The 17,656-nt window shown below is 29.3% G+C and overlaps 1 protein-coding gene and 1 long non-coding RNA gene across 5 annotated transcripts; one reads left to right on the top strand and one right to left on the bottom strand.

Annotated features, from left to right (window-relative positions):
• Window positions 1-1,468: 1,468 nt before the first annotated feature.
• Window positions 1,469-1,918, bottom strand: LOC136074845 (uncharacterized). Its single transcript, XR_010635497.1, has 2 exons — window positions 1,676-1,918; window positions 1,469-1,596 (listed from the first exon to the last, which is right to left on the bottom strand). It is a non-coding gene; the product is annotated as an uncharacterized LOC136074845 (long non-coding RNA).
• A 561-nt stretch (window positions 1,919-2,479) lies between these two features.
• Window positions 2,480-16,029, top strand: LOC136075227 (C5a anaphylatoxin chemotactic receptor 1-like). Of its 4 annotated transcripts, none has more exons than XR_010635752.1 (3): window positions 2,491-3,604; window positions 9,266-9,334; window positions 15,727-16,029. XR_010635752.1 is itself a non-coding variant. In XM_065787740.1 (3 exons), exons 1-3 carry the CDS (start codon window positions 5,382-5,384, stop codon window positions 15,890-15,892), a joined length of 1,035 nt encoding a protein of 344 aa, XP_065643812.1. In that variant the 5' UTR covers window positions 5,299-5,381; the 3' UTR covers window positions 15,893-16,025. The 4 variants fall into 4 exon arrangements, 2 of the variants coding, with proteins under 2 accessions (XP_065643813.1, XP_065643812.1); XM_065787740.1 differs by lacking the exon at window positions 2,491-3,604 and adding an exon at window positions 5,299-6,181 and having other exon boundaries at window positions 15,727-16,025; XR_010635751.1 differs by lacking the exon at window positions 9,266-9,334 and having other exon boundaries at window positions 2,480-3,604.
• The last annotated feature ends 1,627 nt before the right edge of the window (window positions 16,030-17,656 follow it).

The raw sequence follows: 17,656 nt of genomic DNA, 5'->3' as shown, positions 1-17,656 counted from the left end.
ATATACCCATATTTTACATTTATAAGTTCCTTCACAAAATTATGTTTTTATATAATTAGTTACTACCAGTTATATATAATGTTTACATAGTGTTTTATTATAAATCTGGGGTTGCTAAAAGCAAATGATTGCAAAAGTGCACAATGCCTACCAGGACTGCTGATGTTTCTTTAATAATAAACAATTAAAAAGAAAATTGGAATTATATAAAGCAAATATTTTAAATTTGGCTGGTGCACATTTTTAGTGATTTAATAAACGTTAACGTTATAAACAAACTTTGCAGGTTATTACATCAAATAGACATATTCAGTTAAAAAGAGCAAAATGGTCCATCTTTGGGTAGGTACAATTCAATATATAATTTTACCAAGAAGTTTTTTAAATAAATATGAGTTTGATATAATTAATGAGTTGAAAGATATTAGAGGGAAAATGTAGAAGTGTATATATCATTCCAATAACAATATTCAGGAAGAGTTCGTAAAATTTGTTTGCTCGAATGAACTTAATGTTCAATACCTAAAAAACAAACTTTTAAATGTCTTTTGCAATATAGATTGCAAAATTGTGTTAATCAGATGAATGATAGGGTACTTTTTATTACTTTTATAAATATATATAATTATTTACTTTATAACTTTAATTACTTATTAGTGTATTAGCTCAAATATCAGTATACGTTAATTGCTAAAACCATAGACTCAGTCAAGTTATTTTTCATTTTGTTAAGTATTTAAAATAGGCCAGGTGAATGGGACCGCACCAGGGACTCGATCCCCACGATCGAGTTCGATCCCCACCATCTCCCTCGTAGTATCACGCTCAACTTGTTTCTCCGCGCAGCGGCCTTGTTCGTCAAGGTTCGTGTTTCGGAGTAATAGAATTGAGAGAGGGTTATAACTACAATTAAGTAGCCTCCTCATCTGTAGTGACCTTCTCGGCCTTGGGGGGGGGGGTGAAATAACAAAACAAAAAAAAAGAATAAAAAAATGCAAATGCTTCTACTCATTGTTTGGTCAGCTTTACGTGAATAAAAACTTAAGGAGCTTTGCCCAATTACTTAAAGCTGACCAATTACTTAGCGTTTTTGAAGTAATTTGCTTAACTTTTCGTGATTGAAAATTTGAGCAATTTTGATCAAATCTTTATTCACGTAAAGCTGAAAAATTACTCCAAAAACGCTGAGTAAAAGCCTAATAAGTATGCAGATTTTTGAATTTTTAAGAAAAATTTGACGTTATGATTTATTTTTTGCCCAATGAGCCTTTCATATGAAGCAAACAATGTCCTGGAGGTATTGACATATTAATCAAAATGAATCGTTGGTAATGTGATGGGCCTTATTCATGTTGATAAGCATTCTTTATTGTTGATCACAATCAAGGCTTTTACAGACAAATTAAATAAAATAACCTAACAACGTTGCGGTAAAAGGGCACATGACGCAAGCAGTTCAATAATACAATTTTAAAAAGCAATAAATGTGTAAAAATTATTGCTTACAATTGGAAAAAGAATTTTTTTCATTGAATTTGTTGCTTAAGAATTTTTAGAAAGTTTTGGGACGTGATAGCCAATGACGAGTACGACAAACTAGAATAAAACTTAATTAAAAACAAATAAGTTATGCAGTTTAAAATTCTAATTGTAAAACTAAAGGAATCAAGATTACCCGAAATATAAAAAGAAATATGTTTTTCCATTGGTCCAAGGCACAGTGACATTATTTCTATAAACACATTATTTTCATAAAGACAGAGCATAAAGGCATTACTCGCAGCCGTGAATGTTAGATTTCTGGCTTCAGAAATAAGGTCCGTGGTTTGAAGCTTGCTCTGATCATACATGCATCATTGGTAAGAAAGAAGGCGTGAACTTCATGTTTAAATACTGTGCATTGCGATAAGACCGTTAAGACTTTCTGCACAACGTAAAATCAATAATATAAAAAAAAGATCTAAACCAAATATGTAAGAAATAATTTTTATTGTTAGAAGTTGTCGATAAATCTTTTATTAACAAATGGTTGACTTACTAATTCTTTTGTGTTATTATAATTTAAATCTTCAAGATTAAAATTAATAATGTTTTACTCAAGGCAGCTTTTATACTAAAGGAAATTAAAAAATTCTGGAAATAACAATGTCAACGCGACTAACTCCAGATTAAAAGCTAGAAGTATTTATAATTTAACAAGTTTTTTATCTTTTTATATATTTTATTTATTTATTGCTTTTATCATTATTGTATTTATATTGCTTTTATCATTACTACTTTTGTAATGAAATACAAAAATGAGTTTTCAGAATATATTGATTTAAGTGCATAAATTCTGAGATGAAAATAGTGAAACTCAATTACTTATATTTTTAAAATTTTTTAAGTTTGTATTTTATATATTTATTTATAAGCAAAACAACAAACATTATTTTTATTTATTTTCCCCCAAATACATTTCTGTATATAAATCATATAAAATAAGTAATATATACTATGTCTATGTATAGGTTAAATAGGAAAATTTTAAAAGAAAGTTGAACTAAACTTTATACATAACAACAAATATGAGTGTTCAACCGATACCTACAAACCTAACGTCCATTGGAAAATACGAGTTTGCCATTTGCATTTGCAGTTTATTGGTTGTTTCTTACATTAGTTTTCTTTTTTGTGGCCTGCGGTGACTAACGTGTGCATTCGATCAATTGAAATCCATTCTGTAGGTCTTACGTCTGGCTTTGATGTGCTAGCCCTTAAGCGCAAGGAGTGAGTGTGTTTAGCTTTCTATTCACCGATTTGAAAGTGAACGAAAACATAACGAGACCATACGAGACGACCAAACGGTACATACTAATGCACTACACCATCACACCTGTAGACATCAACAGTCTCTAAAATCAGTTTATCAAATATATTTTCTTTATCATATACTTTTGTTCATTATCTTTTTTTGACCTTATCATTGTATATTTATTCAGATTTGTCTTATACTGTGTGAATGAGACCGCATATTTGTGAGAAGCATAACAGCGCAAAAATTTTCTACAAAAATACGTATTAGCGTATTTTTATAACAAATGTATTCTTGGTTCAAATGTACTATACTACTAGATAAGTTTAGACATATCACGATCTCATGAGGTTTTTCGTTTCTATCTAGTTTTCTTGATCTGACGCCTCTAAGTTAGTTTGTTGTGGTTTGCACTATACAGTGTTCACTAACGTTCTTTTGGTCGTTTTGTCAACAATACTGTTTTTAAACGTTACGTTTTTAAGTGGTTGTTAGCTATTTGTAAAAAATCGCATTTATTGTCTCATCTGTTTATTTTCTCACTATTCTCTGCCTACTGATTATATGTCTGTTTTTTTTTTATCTGTGGCTAATCATTTTTTAATTTATCTGAGTCTGTTTTGTGTGATAGCTATTTTCTCTACTTATCAGGCGAGATTTATATTTCTCATACTTTTGGAGTTACCACATTTTCTACTATACTTTCTACTCACTACTTTTACACTAACCACAAGCATTCTTAGTTTCGATGTTTATGAGTGGTATTTACTTATTATATTTATAAGACGCATTTCAGCCATAAAAGAAACGGTAAGTTACTCATAATTATTAATTACTATTTTCTATTTGCTTTGTATTATTTCTATACATTAATATTGTTTATTTTAATACATACGCACACATGCATGTGTACATGTTTGTCTCTTCTAGTGTAAGTGTACATGATATTTATATGTATTTACATATTTGTTTATATTCACACCACGCGCATCCCTTACCACCCTCATGAGATCTCTAAGAATGTTGGAGCTGTATTAAAAACTGGGTTAGGGATTAGGTTTTCTGGCTTTTGTAGTGTAGTCCTATTATATTGCAATATTGACTAGCATGACGTAGAGTGCAGGCGGTGAAATCTGTTGCAAGGACACGCCCCTGACGAGTGGCGTTTGTGCAGGTCTCAGGCTCTCCGAAACGTCATTGGTGATCGCAGTGCATTCCTGAGGAGGGGGATCACCATTATCCACTACGTAATTCTGATTGGTTATCATGGCACTAACATTTTTTACCTCTTACACCTACGTATTATAGCGCTTTATGAAGTTTATATTATGAATTTGTTAAACTAACGACATTTATATACTTTTATCTCACACAGGTGATTATCAGTTTTCAATTTATTATCTAGAGTTTAGACCATAAATAGTACCACATTTATTAGCCTATTTTTTATTTTCATATGGCCCGTACTATCATTTTTTATCATTTTACTTAATATTTTGTTATCTACTTATTTAATTTTATTTTTTTGTATGGTGCGATAGCTTTAGCTATGGTTGTCGATTATAAACCAGAGGATTTATATTGACTTGTTTACTCATAGACCATTGTTTTATCATTTGTTTAGGATGACTAGAGCGTGAGTTATTGTTCACCCTATCCTTGAGTGATAAAATTTTATTCCTCCTACAAATAGTCTTTACACTCATTTATGATTCTCACTCAATGACATTATCTACAATCTACTTCTATTTTCACATCTCCCAGGTCTGCATAACTGGACGGCTCCGTTGGTTACTTTTTGCGACCATTGTGTCGCATAAACAAACAAATTTATTCTTTGTTGCTGGTCAGCCCCGACTTTTTCCAATGTACACCACCACGACAAAACAGACATTAAGCTATCCCGCTGGATGTGGTTACGGCGCTCAATAACCTTATGACTACGCTGATACTCACGCACACGTTCATTCGGAAGCTCCACAATGCATGTCGGATCAGCGCTCGCTGACTATGTGCTCGGATCTAAAATCTCACTCCATAGCACATCACTCCACACCAGCACGGGACAGTAGGTCTTTTGGCTTAGAGCGATGGCTTGTGGCCTAAGGTGACTAATGTGTGCATTCGATCGATTGAAATCCATTTTGTAGGTCTTACGTCTTACTCTGATGTGCTAGCCCTTAAGCGCAAGGAGTAAGTGTGTTTAGCTTATAAAATATAAAATGTGTGTTTAGCACACATTTTATATTTTCTTATGATTTTTATTTTTTATTCACTGACACCATCTACAATCTGTTTTTATTTTCACATCTCCTAAGTCTACGCAACTAGACGGCCCCGTTGGTCACTTTTTGCGACCATTGTGTCGCATAAACAATGAAAATAGTAAAACTTAACTACTTATATTTTAAAATTTTTTTAAGTTTTATATATTTATTTATGAGCAAAACAACAAACATTATTTTTCCCCAAATACATTTCTGTATATAAATCATATAAAATAAGTAATATATATTATGTCTATGCATAGATTAAATAGGAAAATTTTAAAAGAAAGTTGAACTAAACTTTATACATAACAACACATATGAGTGTTCAAACGATACCTACAAACCTAACGTCCATTGGAAAATGCGAGTTGCCATTTGCAGATAGTTTATTGGTTGTTTCTTACATTGCCATTATTTTTATTGGAGTTGTTGGCAATGGTTTAGTTATTGCTTTTTTTTGGGGTAAATTGAAAAAAGGAGTTAACTTATTAATATTTTACTTGGCTGTATTTGACGAACTTGGTTGTATAATCGGTCCTTTAGTTTTTTTATACTGGATATTGACATGCTCAAATCGGTGGGATTTTGGATGGCTTGGGTGTAAAACTCTTCCAACTTTTAGCCGAGTAATTACAAATATATCATCTGGCGTTATACTTTTAATGGCTATCGATAGGTGTCACTCAATTGTTTTTCCAATAAATCAGCGTTTTCCCCAAAAAACAATACACGCTTCCATATTTGCAACAGTCGTAATATCAATTATCTGGGAAGCATTTCACATAGAAGGTCTACACATAGACAAGAATGGAACATGCGTCTACAACGGTCTAGATAATCAACACTATGCTTACTTAATTGTTGGAATGACTTCAGCCCGAACGATAGTTTTTTTAGTTATTTTTTCTACAACTACAACGATAATGTACAAAAAAATTTACAATTGCAAAAGAATGATGTTTCTTAAAAGCAGTAGTTCGAATACATGTAAAAAAAATAAAAGCATTAAAATGCTAATAATCATGGCAATCGCGTTTGAACTATCTGTTTTACCACGTGATATTTTGCATTTATCACAAGCCGCATCTTGGCTTCCCGGTTGTCAAAAAATAGTTAGGTAAGCTTTTAAAATCTTTGTATAATTCTTTATTTGTATGAAAATTTAACTTTTTTTTCCTCATAAACACACAGATAGTAAGAAATAGAAAAAGATTTAATAAAACTTTAATAATCAAACATGCTGTGATTTAGAATCATGTTAGAAAAAAGTTTACGATTTCTTCTAAAAATTGTAAAAAAAATTAAGATGAGCGTTACTAAATTCTTTTAGAATGAGGAAGGCTTAGGACCGTTTTAAGTTTTAAGTTAATTGTCTAACTATTACTATTTATTATAATTTATTATAATTATTAGTACGTATTCTTTAACTGTTAAGAAACGCCTTCACTTTTAAGCAAAAGTAGTTTTGAGCAATTGCTTTTATCTGAACGTAATTTTAATTATATATTCTTATAAAACTTTGACTTTTCTAAAGACTATTATACACTTATATATGGCTACACATTTAATAGTATGATGTCTAAGTACAAATAACTCACCTTCGATATACGAATAAAATATCCGGCTACTATCTTCTAAATAGTCTCCAACGCAATGACTTAGAGTTGAGAAGAAAATTTTTGACAAGTCTTGCATCCCTTCAAAAAAGAAATCATCTTGGGTGGACGCAAAGGAGTGTTACATTATTTTCTATGATTACTAGTAATGTTTCTTACCTTTTTAGTGTCGAAAAACATTAGATTATTAACAAGAGAGTTGTGCACATGGATGGTGTCTTGTTAGGCCTACAACGCTAAATGAAATCATTTATTCTTCTGGTTCAGATTCTCTCAATCGTTACACTTCTTACAATTACTAAAAATATAAGAATTATGAAAATTCTTTATACAATTTTCTTCTTATTGATTCTTCCTTATCGAAAAAACCCATGATAGATGTTGGACTTAAGAAGTTGAGGGAATCAACGCCATAAGTGCTGACGATATATCAGTTATAGAAATTGCAGTCCTCTTTAGATCGGTGTATTTTGTTACTTTTTTGAAAATTGTACCTATTTCCTAATCTCATCGGGTCAGACAGGCATAAAAACTTTTGTTCTATCTTCTTGTTTACAAGTAAATTTTAACTCCATCTTGTGCTTTTCTGCTTCAAGACATCTCCAATTACTGATTAAAATAATTTTTTTCACCTTTTCTTACCAAAGCAACTCTCTTGATTGATCATTGCGTAAAATTGATGCAAATGGGTATTGTCTAACACTAATCTTTCTTATTCTCATATTCTAAATACTTTAAGGCGGTTGTGGCGCAGTGGTTAGAGAGTTTGCTATAGAACCAAGAGATCCAGGGTTTAAAACGAGCTTTAGGAATATTTTTTGTCATCAGTAAGAAAGGAGGCGTGAACTTGTTGAATGTTCTTACATGGTGTTCTCTGACAATAACGTTAGGTTTTCTTTGGGCACCTAAACCAAAAATTAAAAAAAAAGAGAGAAATTTTTGACAGTTTTATCAAAAAAGGTTAGTTCAACATTCCAGCTCTCATATATGGGTCTGTTTTATGTTGCTCTACCATAACGGCCGAACTACTTGAAATTATTTCTCTGAAGCAGAACTATTTGAAAGAATAGTTTTCCCAGAGAACCAAGTAAATCCTAATGCCAACGTCTTTTAAAAAAGTTATCCCTTTATATTACTCTTTAAACTATTTAACAAGTGCTCAACTGAATCTTGGTTTGTGCCTGTTGCAAAATCTTGTTTAAAATCTTGTAATTGTGTCTGTTGCAAAATAACGTCTCTGGTTCTGATTATTAAAAATTGCGAAAAATGCCCTGACTCTTACAACACAGTCTTTTGTTGTTTTTAAAAATAGCCAACGTTTTTTATTAATTTTGGCAAGTTTTTTAATTAAAAATCTTTTAATATCTTATCTTGAACACAAATTATCTTGAAAAAGTAGTGGTGTATGGTAGAGCGCTCTCTTCATAGCCAAGACGTTCCGTTTTGATCCCCACCGCGTCCCTGGTAGTACAGCCTTAACTTGTTTCTCTGCGCAGCGGCTTTGTTCTTCAAGATTTGTGTTTATAGGGTTATAGATTTGAGAGAGGGTTCTAACCACAATTAAAGTAGCCTCCTCAATCGCAGTGACCTTATCGGCCTCGAGCAGGTGAAATTACATAAAAAAACACACACACAAGCATAGTGTATAATATATTAAATGACATTGCTAATGTTTACCATGCATAACAACAACAGTTATGATACAACTAATGATACTACTAGGTATGTATAACAATATCATTAATAAAAAACAAAAAAAGGGCCGTAAAATGAGTTATCATAGCTAATATTTTAAATACGTTTAACTTTGTCAACCAAACCGTTAGACTGGTCATGCCACAGCTTTTGTATTAACAATAAAAATAAACAAAATAGGATTACAATATTGGAAAACATAGGGTTAATAAAGTATAATCTAAAATAAATCATTGTAGCAATATTTAATTAGATTAAAGAAAATGGTATTAAGATAAACAATATTTTGTTTTTCATGGATTGATTTCTTAAATAATAAAGCTAATGCATCAAAAATTAATACAAAAAGATGAATCCCATCTGGTTCAAGTGATTTTCTCGGGTTTAAAGCATGCATGATATCAATAACTTTATAATAAAGTAATATTAGTAAATTGTAGTGAATTCAAACTTTTTTCTTCAAAATTTGGTAAATTTATCTTATATAAATACAAGTTTAAAATGTTTGTTTAAAGTATTAGCAATCTGCTTTTGATCCGTAGTGACAAGCGCATTAGAATCTTCAATTGATGGTTTTGCATCAGTTTTTGAACTAATTTTACTTTTATATCAATATGTTTTCCATAGTCTCCGAGTGGTTCTATTAACGTTGGAACAGCGTTAAATAACGTTATTATATAGGTTGTAATAACGTTACATTAATGTTGAAAATAAAAAAGATGGATAACGTTTGATTTTCCTACGTTGTAACGTTAGTTTTTCCAACGTTAACCAACGTTGTAACTTCTATATATTTTTTATTTTTTTATTTTTAAAAAACTAAAAGTTCAAAAATTTGGTACTTCATGAAGATATATAATATAATATAAATATATTTTTTAACTAAATAGATATTTGCCTTGCCAAATTATAGAAGAAACTTTCGTCAAAAAAAAAGAGGAATATTCATTAAAAATAATGTAAGTATAGCTATTATAACGTTGTAACGATAAAAATTTACGTAAGTGAAGCCAACATTATTATGTTGTAATTCCAATAAAAAGTAACTTTAGTGTAACCAACGTTATAACAACGTTGTACTTCTGACAAAAAATAACGTTAGTATAATCAACCTTATTACAACGTTAGATTTAGTTGTTGGATGTCCCCCAACATAACCCAAAATAAATCCAAAGTTAGATTGACTTCGTGTGCTTACTGGGCTATGTTAGCTTTTTAACTTTTTTTTTCATTGTTGTATTAATTTTATTGAGGCCTTTTATAAAGTTTTATAAAAAGCCTCAATAAAGTCTGCCCATAAAATATTTTCATAGAGCAAATTTTATTTTTCATTTGAATATCATTTTTTTTTTTTTTTTTAAATTGTTTATTTCGCCTTTTACTGTAAATACAGTTTTCATATAAAGACATATACAAAAGTATAAATAGCTGGAGCAAAAAGAAGACACAATGTCTTATCACCGAGCACCATTTTTATAAAATCATAATATTTTACAAATATATAAATATATATGTGTGTGTGCGTTAGTAATAAAAAATAATATATTACATTGTTAGGTTGGAAATAGTCTTGTTTTCCGGCATGCTGGAAAGTGGCATCTGTAATCCCATTTTCAAAACTGAGCGATCTGACTCGGCCAACTACCGTCCCATTAGTCTTCTTCCTATCATAACCAAGGTTTTTGAATTTTTGATTAACAAACACTTAATCTCTCATCTTGAATCTAATAACTTACATACTGATCATCAATAAGGATTTCGATCTTCTCGCTCTACAGTTAATTTGCTAACAGTAATAACTGATAGGTTTTATCGTACATTAGATAGAGGTGGAGAGATTAAGGTCATCGCTCTTGAAATTTCAAAATCATTTGATAAAGTTTGGCATGCTGATCTTTACCATAAGCTTTCTTCTTATGATGTTTCTGGTAACATCTTTAAGATTATTGAATCTTTCCTTTCCAATTGTAGTTTAAAAGTTGTCCTCGATGGACAGCACTCTCCTACACATCATGTAACTTCAGGATTTCCTCAAGGTTCAATACTTGGCCCAATTCTCTTTTTAATTTACATTAACGATCTTCCAGGTATCCTTAAATCTAAGGTGGCATTGTTTGCTGATGATACTACCATTTATTCTTGTCATGATAAGAAGCCAACACTCTCTGATTACTTGGAGGGAACATTTGAGCTTGAAAAGGATCTAACTTCTTCCACAGCATGGGGCTCACAGTAGCTGGTGAACTTTAATTCAGATAAAACCCAATTTTTTTCATTCAATCGTTATTACAATAATTTAGATCTTCTTATATTTATAAACAGGGATTTACTTGACGATTCATCTACACTTCATCTTCTAGAATTAACTCTTAGTTCTGATCTTTCTTGGAAACCGCATATTAAATCTATTGCAGAAATTAGCATCTGCTAAGGTTGGATCTCTTTATCGTGCTCAACACTTTCTTACTTATAGATTCTATTCTATATCTCTATATATCTCAAATCTGTCCTTGTATGGAATACTGTTGCTATATCTGGGGCGGATCTTCCAATGATGCCCTTTCATATTTAGACAAGGTGCAAAAATGCATAGTAAATATAGTTGGACCTGTTCTTGCAGCCAACCTTCAATCATTACTACATCGTCATAATGTTTCTTCTCTTTCTATTTTCTACAAATACTATAATGGGCACTGCTCTAAAGAGCTAGCGTCTCTTGTGCCATCAACTAAAATTCATTCTCATGTTACTCGTCATTCAATTAAGTCTCATCCTTTTACTGTGACTGATCCTAAGTGCTCCAAAAACTCTTACAAACGTCAGTTCTTTGGATTTTGCTTCCTTCATCTTGCTTTCCTGATTCATATAATTTGCAATCCTTTAAGTTGTCTGTCAATAGTTATCTTACTCTACAATCTTCAACTTTTCTCTTCCAGTAACTTCCAACTCTAATTAGTGGTTGCTTGTAGGCTTGTCGAAAGCAAAGATATAAAAAAATTTATATATATCAATTTATTCAAAAATTGAGTCCTTAGATTTTAGTAAATCGTTAAAAGTAGTGTCTTCCAGTACAATAGAAACTGATCGAGAAGAAAGCCAATTTGCTTATTAGCAAATAATATCACAACAGATACTTCACAACGATAGCACACAACAACACACAGTACATGATATATACATTGCAAAATTACATATTACATAACACTAAACATTCACATATATTACCTAACTAGCTCTACATCATTAACACCGGATCGCGCTTGTTTCCAAGTAACACCGCACTAAGTTATGTTGGCTGGAACGGATAATACTCTTGCGCTACACGTTGCCACGTCGCAAAATCGCGCAAAACTACGTTTTAAACATATAGAAGCATATATAAATTTCTACATAACAGAATCATATATAAATTTTAAACACATATAAAGTCATAAAATAGATATAATTACATCGTATAAACACACTTTAAACACATTAACGAGTTACATAAACACATTATATGACACATTATATTACACATAAACATTTATCTTTATCAAAATTATAAATGAAGAAAACTTGTTGATACAACATTTGTTAAATGACATGGCTCGTAATGCATGTTTATTAACTTTAAAAAATGGCTACTTTTTTCGGAAGAAGCAGCCGAGTTTAGGTAATTTTAGTGCAATTTTAGGAAAAGATCCTTGTTAAAAGAGAGGTACATATGTTTATCCTATTTATAAAACAAAATAGTTCGTGAGTTTTTATATATCATATAAAATTATTTATAAAAATATATTTCATGTATGGTAAACATATATTAAAAAATTTTAAAATCTTCTCCATCTCGATTGTTCATTTTTAAAGTATAATCTACACCTTTAATCATATTTCAAAGACATATCTGCAGCTTAAATTTATAAATCTTAAATCAAGATTAATTTAACAGATTTTAAAGAGAAGAAACACAATTGATGAAAAAGGAACAAAAAGCGTGGCCATCTTTCAGTTAATTAAGTTGGCAAAAATAATGTTATAAAAAAGATCCGTTAATTTAGAAATTTTTCAATTAAATTGTTTTTATTACCGGATTTGCACAGTTGTTAACTTTGTTAAGTAGTTTTTAGCAAACAGAAATTTACATGAGAGGTAGAATTATAGCAAGTTAAAAAAGTTCCATTTTGAATTTTGTGACAATATGTACTCGTTACTTCGAATCGTTACTATATATAGAATTCAATACTCGATAACGCGATACAATTTTTGATGGAATTTGGCACAACAAAGTATAGTTTAAGCATAAAATTTGATTACTTTTTAAAGTAAACAAATAAAAATAAAAAATTTCTAGATAAAACTTTAAAAGTTTAACTAAATAATTTCGTCATAAAGTAGCTTCCTAGAGGGCACGCGTTGCCCAGGAACGCGTGTTATTTTATGTTTTTTGAATATTTATCATTTTTATATGCAAAAAAATAATTTCTTATTGTTTGAAAATATCAAAATAGTTTTAAATAGTTTCCTATACTACAAATTTTAATGCCTATATACAAAGTAAAAGAAAAATTTTTAAGATGTTTATGGTCAATAATTCCGTACCTTCCCAGTGAAAAAAGACGTGTTTTAAACGTCTAAAAAACTTATTTTATGCTTATTAGTAAAGCAAAATACAATAATAACTTTTCAATAGTTTAAAGAAAGAAATAAAATCTTTTTATCAACAGGTTTAAATCCAAACGGTATAATAGTCAAACAAAAATTTTATATTTTATATTTTACAAAAGATAGATGTTTAATCTACAAAATGGTATATAATAATGTCATTTTTGAGATTTTTTCTTTTACTTTTATCCACCACCTTGCCCACTGTCGGGAGACAGTGGGCAAGGTGGTGGATAGACAGATTTTTCGATGATTCAGATATGATACTTTCAGGCACCATGTGAACTCCTAATAACGTATATGCGTTATACTTATGTTCATGCATATGTCAAATGAAATTGAATGAAATCCGAAAGTCCATGACACTAAAAAATTTTTAAACTAATAGAGTATAACTATCCTATATTAAGGCTACATTTCTGATTATTTTTAGCAAATTAATTTATTTTTTTAAATAAAAATATCATAATTTGCTTAGTAAAAAGTTAAGTTCGGAGTTTGCACTACAAGTGATTGTGTTATAATTGGAATCCTAAAAAGCTATGCCTACGCTACGCATAGTAGATCAGTATTCCCACGCTACCCATAGTAGATCAGTATGTCTACGCATAGTAGATAAGGTGGTAGATAATAGTAAAAATTAAAAATATCAAAAATGACATTATTATATACCGTTTTGTAGCACCATGACTATACTTAATTTAACTCATTCAACTGCATATAATAATTTCATCATTATGTATTAAAAAAATGCTGTTGCTGACTAGTTCATGTAATTTATATTTAATAATAATGGTTCATTTTGTATTGCAAAACACAACATGATTCAAAATAAACATTATTCCAAAGATTGCAAACCAATCCAGATGTTTTCCCAAGTTTATTCTACTAATGTTGCAAATAATGTAATAGTTTACTAAGGTTCTAAGTTTTCCTAATGTTCCAAATAAGTATGTAGAAGTGTCACAAAATTTGTCACAAAATTTGTCACAAAATTTGTCACAAAATTTGTCACAAAATTTGTCACAAAATTTGTCACAAAATTTGTCACAAAATTTGTCACAAAAAATGTCACAAATTATGTCAAAAAATTTACATAGTATTTTATTATATGGAAGTGAAGTTGTAAGACAATTTTAATTATCTATTGGAAAGCATGCTGAAGAACGTCAAGTATCACACTAAAAGGATTTTAATAAGTTTTAAGAGCTTTTTTCAAGCATAAACATATTTTTCCGTAATATATCATTAATATGGATAAATTACGAAGACTTTTTTCTTCTTCATATCCTTATTAATAGTCACCGAAAAAAAGTTTAAGCAAAAAAAAAAATATGTAATTTATTTGCTAATATAGTTATTTTATAATCAGTACCGTCTCATCAGAGGCAATTCTAGGAATAAAATGAGGAGAAGAGGGTGAATCCTTAAAAAGTCACAACTGGCTTCCAAAAAAAAAAAAAGATTTTCAAAGGTAAAGTTTACCCGACTGAATTGTGTCAAATACCCGACTAGCCGACTAAATTCGTGAAAAAACCGACTATAACTTGTAAAAATCATCTTCTTTGGGGGTGTTCCGCCCCATCCCCCGTAAAATCGCCTCTGTGTCTCATCAATATTAAAGAAAATTGATTTTTTTTAAAGATTTTAGTTTTTTGTCTTTCATTATTAAAGTGAAAGCTCTGGTTGCTATGCAAAAAGATATACGTAACACACAGATAAATTTGTATTACTGTTTGAACTACAGCATTCAAATTATAATATGGTCAAAAAATGTTTTTTAACATTATTACTATTTTTTTTTTTTTTTTTAATGTAAATTTACCTTCCTAAGACCGAAAAGGCCACTACTGTCAAGAAGGATGCATTAACTGTAGTGAAAACTTTCTCTAAACTCTATAACTCCGAAACACAAACCTTGAAGAATGGCCGCTGTGCGGAGAAACATGTTCAGCGCGGTACTACTAGGGACGTGGTGGTAATCAAACTCAGAACTTCTCGCTTATGAAGTGAGCGCTCTACCACTACATAAATATTTCAAGGATAAAGGTTTAAGTTAATTTTTGAATATGAGTTATGTAGTTTCAAAAAGTGAAAAATACGACCTGGTACTCTTGCATTAACTTGTAGATAACTTGAAAGTCACAAGCTGACTTTCATATGCTTTTATCAATGCAAAATAAGCTCTAGCTAGGCATTTTGTCCTTAGCAACCAAATAAACAATCCAATAATGAATTAAGTTCAACGTATAAAAAATACTTAAACTAGTAACTATAGGGATAATCTGATAAATATTTTAGAAGTTATGAATTTTTTTCAGTTACTAATGAATTTGCCCCACTGTTTAAACTCGACATTATTTCCTATTGACGTACAGACATTTTTATATAGCGTTGTATGAATATAATACAAGCATTTGCCAACAACAGGAAGTTGCATTTTTTTTCTTTCTTCGTTTAAGCCTCAAAAATTAAAATAGAGAAAAATATTTTTTTTAGATTTGAAGATCTTTTTTATATTATATTTTTTTCAACTTCTTTTCTTAAATTTCTTTTTTTGATGTTGTTGTTTGTTTTTCGTTTAGTTTTGAAGCTTCTAAAATCAAAAGCTTTAGCGAGCTAGACCCAGTTTGTCCTATTTTGTATTATATAAGGATAATACATTTAATTAACAGATAATTAAAAACTAATTTTATTTATCTTTTAGAACAAATTTCATTAAGCGTTTAAATGAATGGTTCCGATTAATCCAGATCAGCAATGGAATTTACAACGTTTTTATTTATGCGAAGATCCACGCGAAATTTTCAAAAAATTTATCTGACTTAACTATATCTTTTATGCAGATATTCTTTAGTAGAACCAGAAAATAAACTTAGAAATCAACATTTTATTCTAAATCTTTTGATACAAAAGTTATTAAAAATGTGACTTGTTTGCAGAGTTTTTGGAAGTTATTTTTAATATAAAACTTTATTATTAGTTGCTCCTATTTGAAATATTTATATATATATATTTATATATATATATATATATATATATATATATATATATATATATATATATATATATATATATATATATATATATATATATATATATATATATATATATATATATTATAGTGGCGGATTAAGGCTAATCGGGTCTCAGGTGTTTTTTTTTGGAGACTTTCTTTGTGTATCACAGCTTAAAAAATGAATAAAAAAAATAAGGCCCTGAAAACTATTTAGTGGCCCCTAAAATTGCGGGGTCCGTGGCTATAGCCCCCCCCCCAAGCCCCTAAACCCCCCCCCCCCCCTCTTCCCCCATAATCCAGCAGTGAAATATATATATAAAAAAAAAATTTTGCTAAGTGATTTTGTACTAATTTATACATATATATATATATACATATATATATATATATATATATATATATATATATATATATATATATATATATATATATATATATATATATACATATATATATATATATATATATATATATATATATATATATATATATATATATATATATATATATATATATATATATATATATATATATATATATATATATAATGTTTATAAAGTTATTAAATTATGCAATTTTTTTACGCGGTATTTTTAACACGAATATTCATTTTTAAATATATGTTATAATGTACTAATGTAAAGTTCAATTTATAAAAATTAACATCAATTTTATTTTATTCAAGGAAATGCCAGATGAGCAGATGATTATTACCAACTCTACATGGAGAGGTTATTGAATGCATATTAGTGCGTACTAGTAGAAAGGGATCTAAAACCTTTAATTTTACAATTATATTACGTACACAAATATTTTAAAACTTCAATATATTTTAAAAGCGTTATTGATTTTAAAAACGTGTTATATTGTTACTTAAACAAGAGGATTTTTCTATTATTTTATAAACTGAATGAAATGTATCAAAAGTTAGTCAAACTAAAGAAAAGTTTGATAATTATAATAATTATTATAATTTATGATAACTTTTGATGTTTGTTTTTTTTATATTGTTTCTTATTTATTAGATAATTATTTTATTAACTCTTAAAAGACAAATTGAATATCACTGATCACGTGAGTGTTGAATATTACTGAGTACGTGAGTGTTTTACGTGGCAATTTTTAGTAAGAATCAGGCAACTAAACAAACTTTTAGTGAACTCCACTAAAATTGTTATTTTTAGTTATGTTACTACTCATATTATAAGCTTTATTCCAAAGTTTTTTCAGAAAGATATCCATTGATTCTCCAGATATTGGATTTCAAATTATGACTAAATTTATAGAAATATTGACCAAATGTTGTTGAATTATTTTTAACCTGAAAATGAAATAAATTACATACTTTCTATTGGGTTTTTCACTTGAATATTATTTATCAAGGGGTTAGCCTCTAAATAAAACTTAAAAAAACGGTTTTTTAAGCAGTTTTCGTGACCTTATAATAGTTAAAGCCCTAACTTTACAGTAAATTTTTATTTTCAAAACTGGCTATTGACACTTCATGTAGCATATTTAGAAAAGTACTCATTGGTGTTGCAATAGTAAAAAAAGTATAAATAAATTAGAAAACTATGAAAAGTAAATTATTAAGAATAAATATAGATTTGACATTAAC

Source organism: Hydra vulgaris, chromosome 01 (assembly GCF_038396675.1).
Source record: "Hydra vulgaris chromosome 01, alternate assembly HydraT2T_AEP".
Lineage (NCBI taxonomy): Eukaryota > Metazoa > Cnidaria > Hydrozoa > Anthoathecata > Hydridae > Hydra > Hydra vulgaris.
This window is presented reverse-complemented; position numbering and strand designations above follow the sequence as displayed.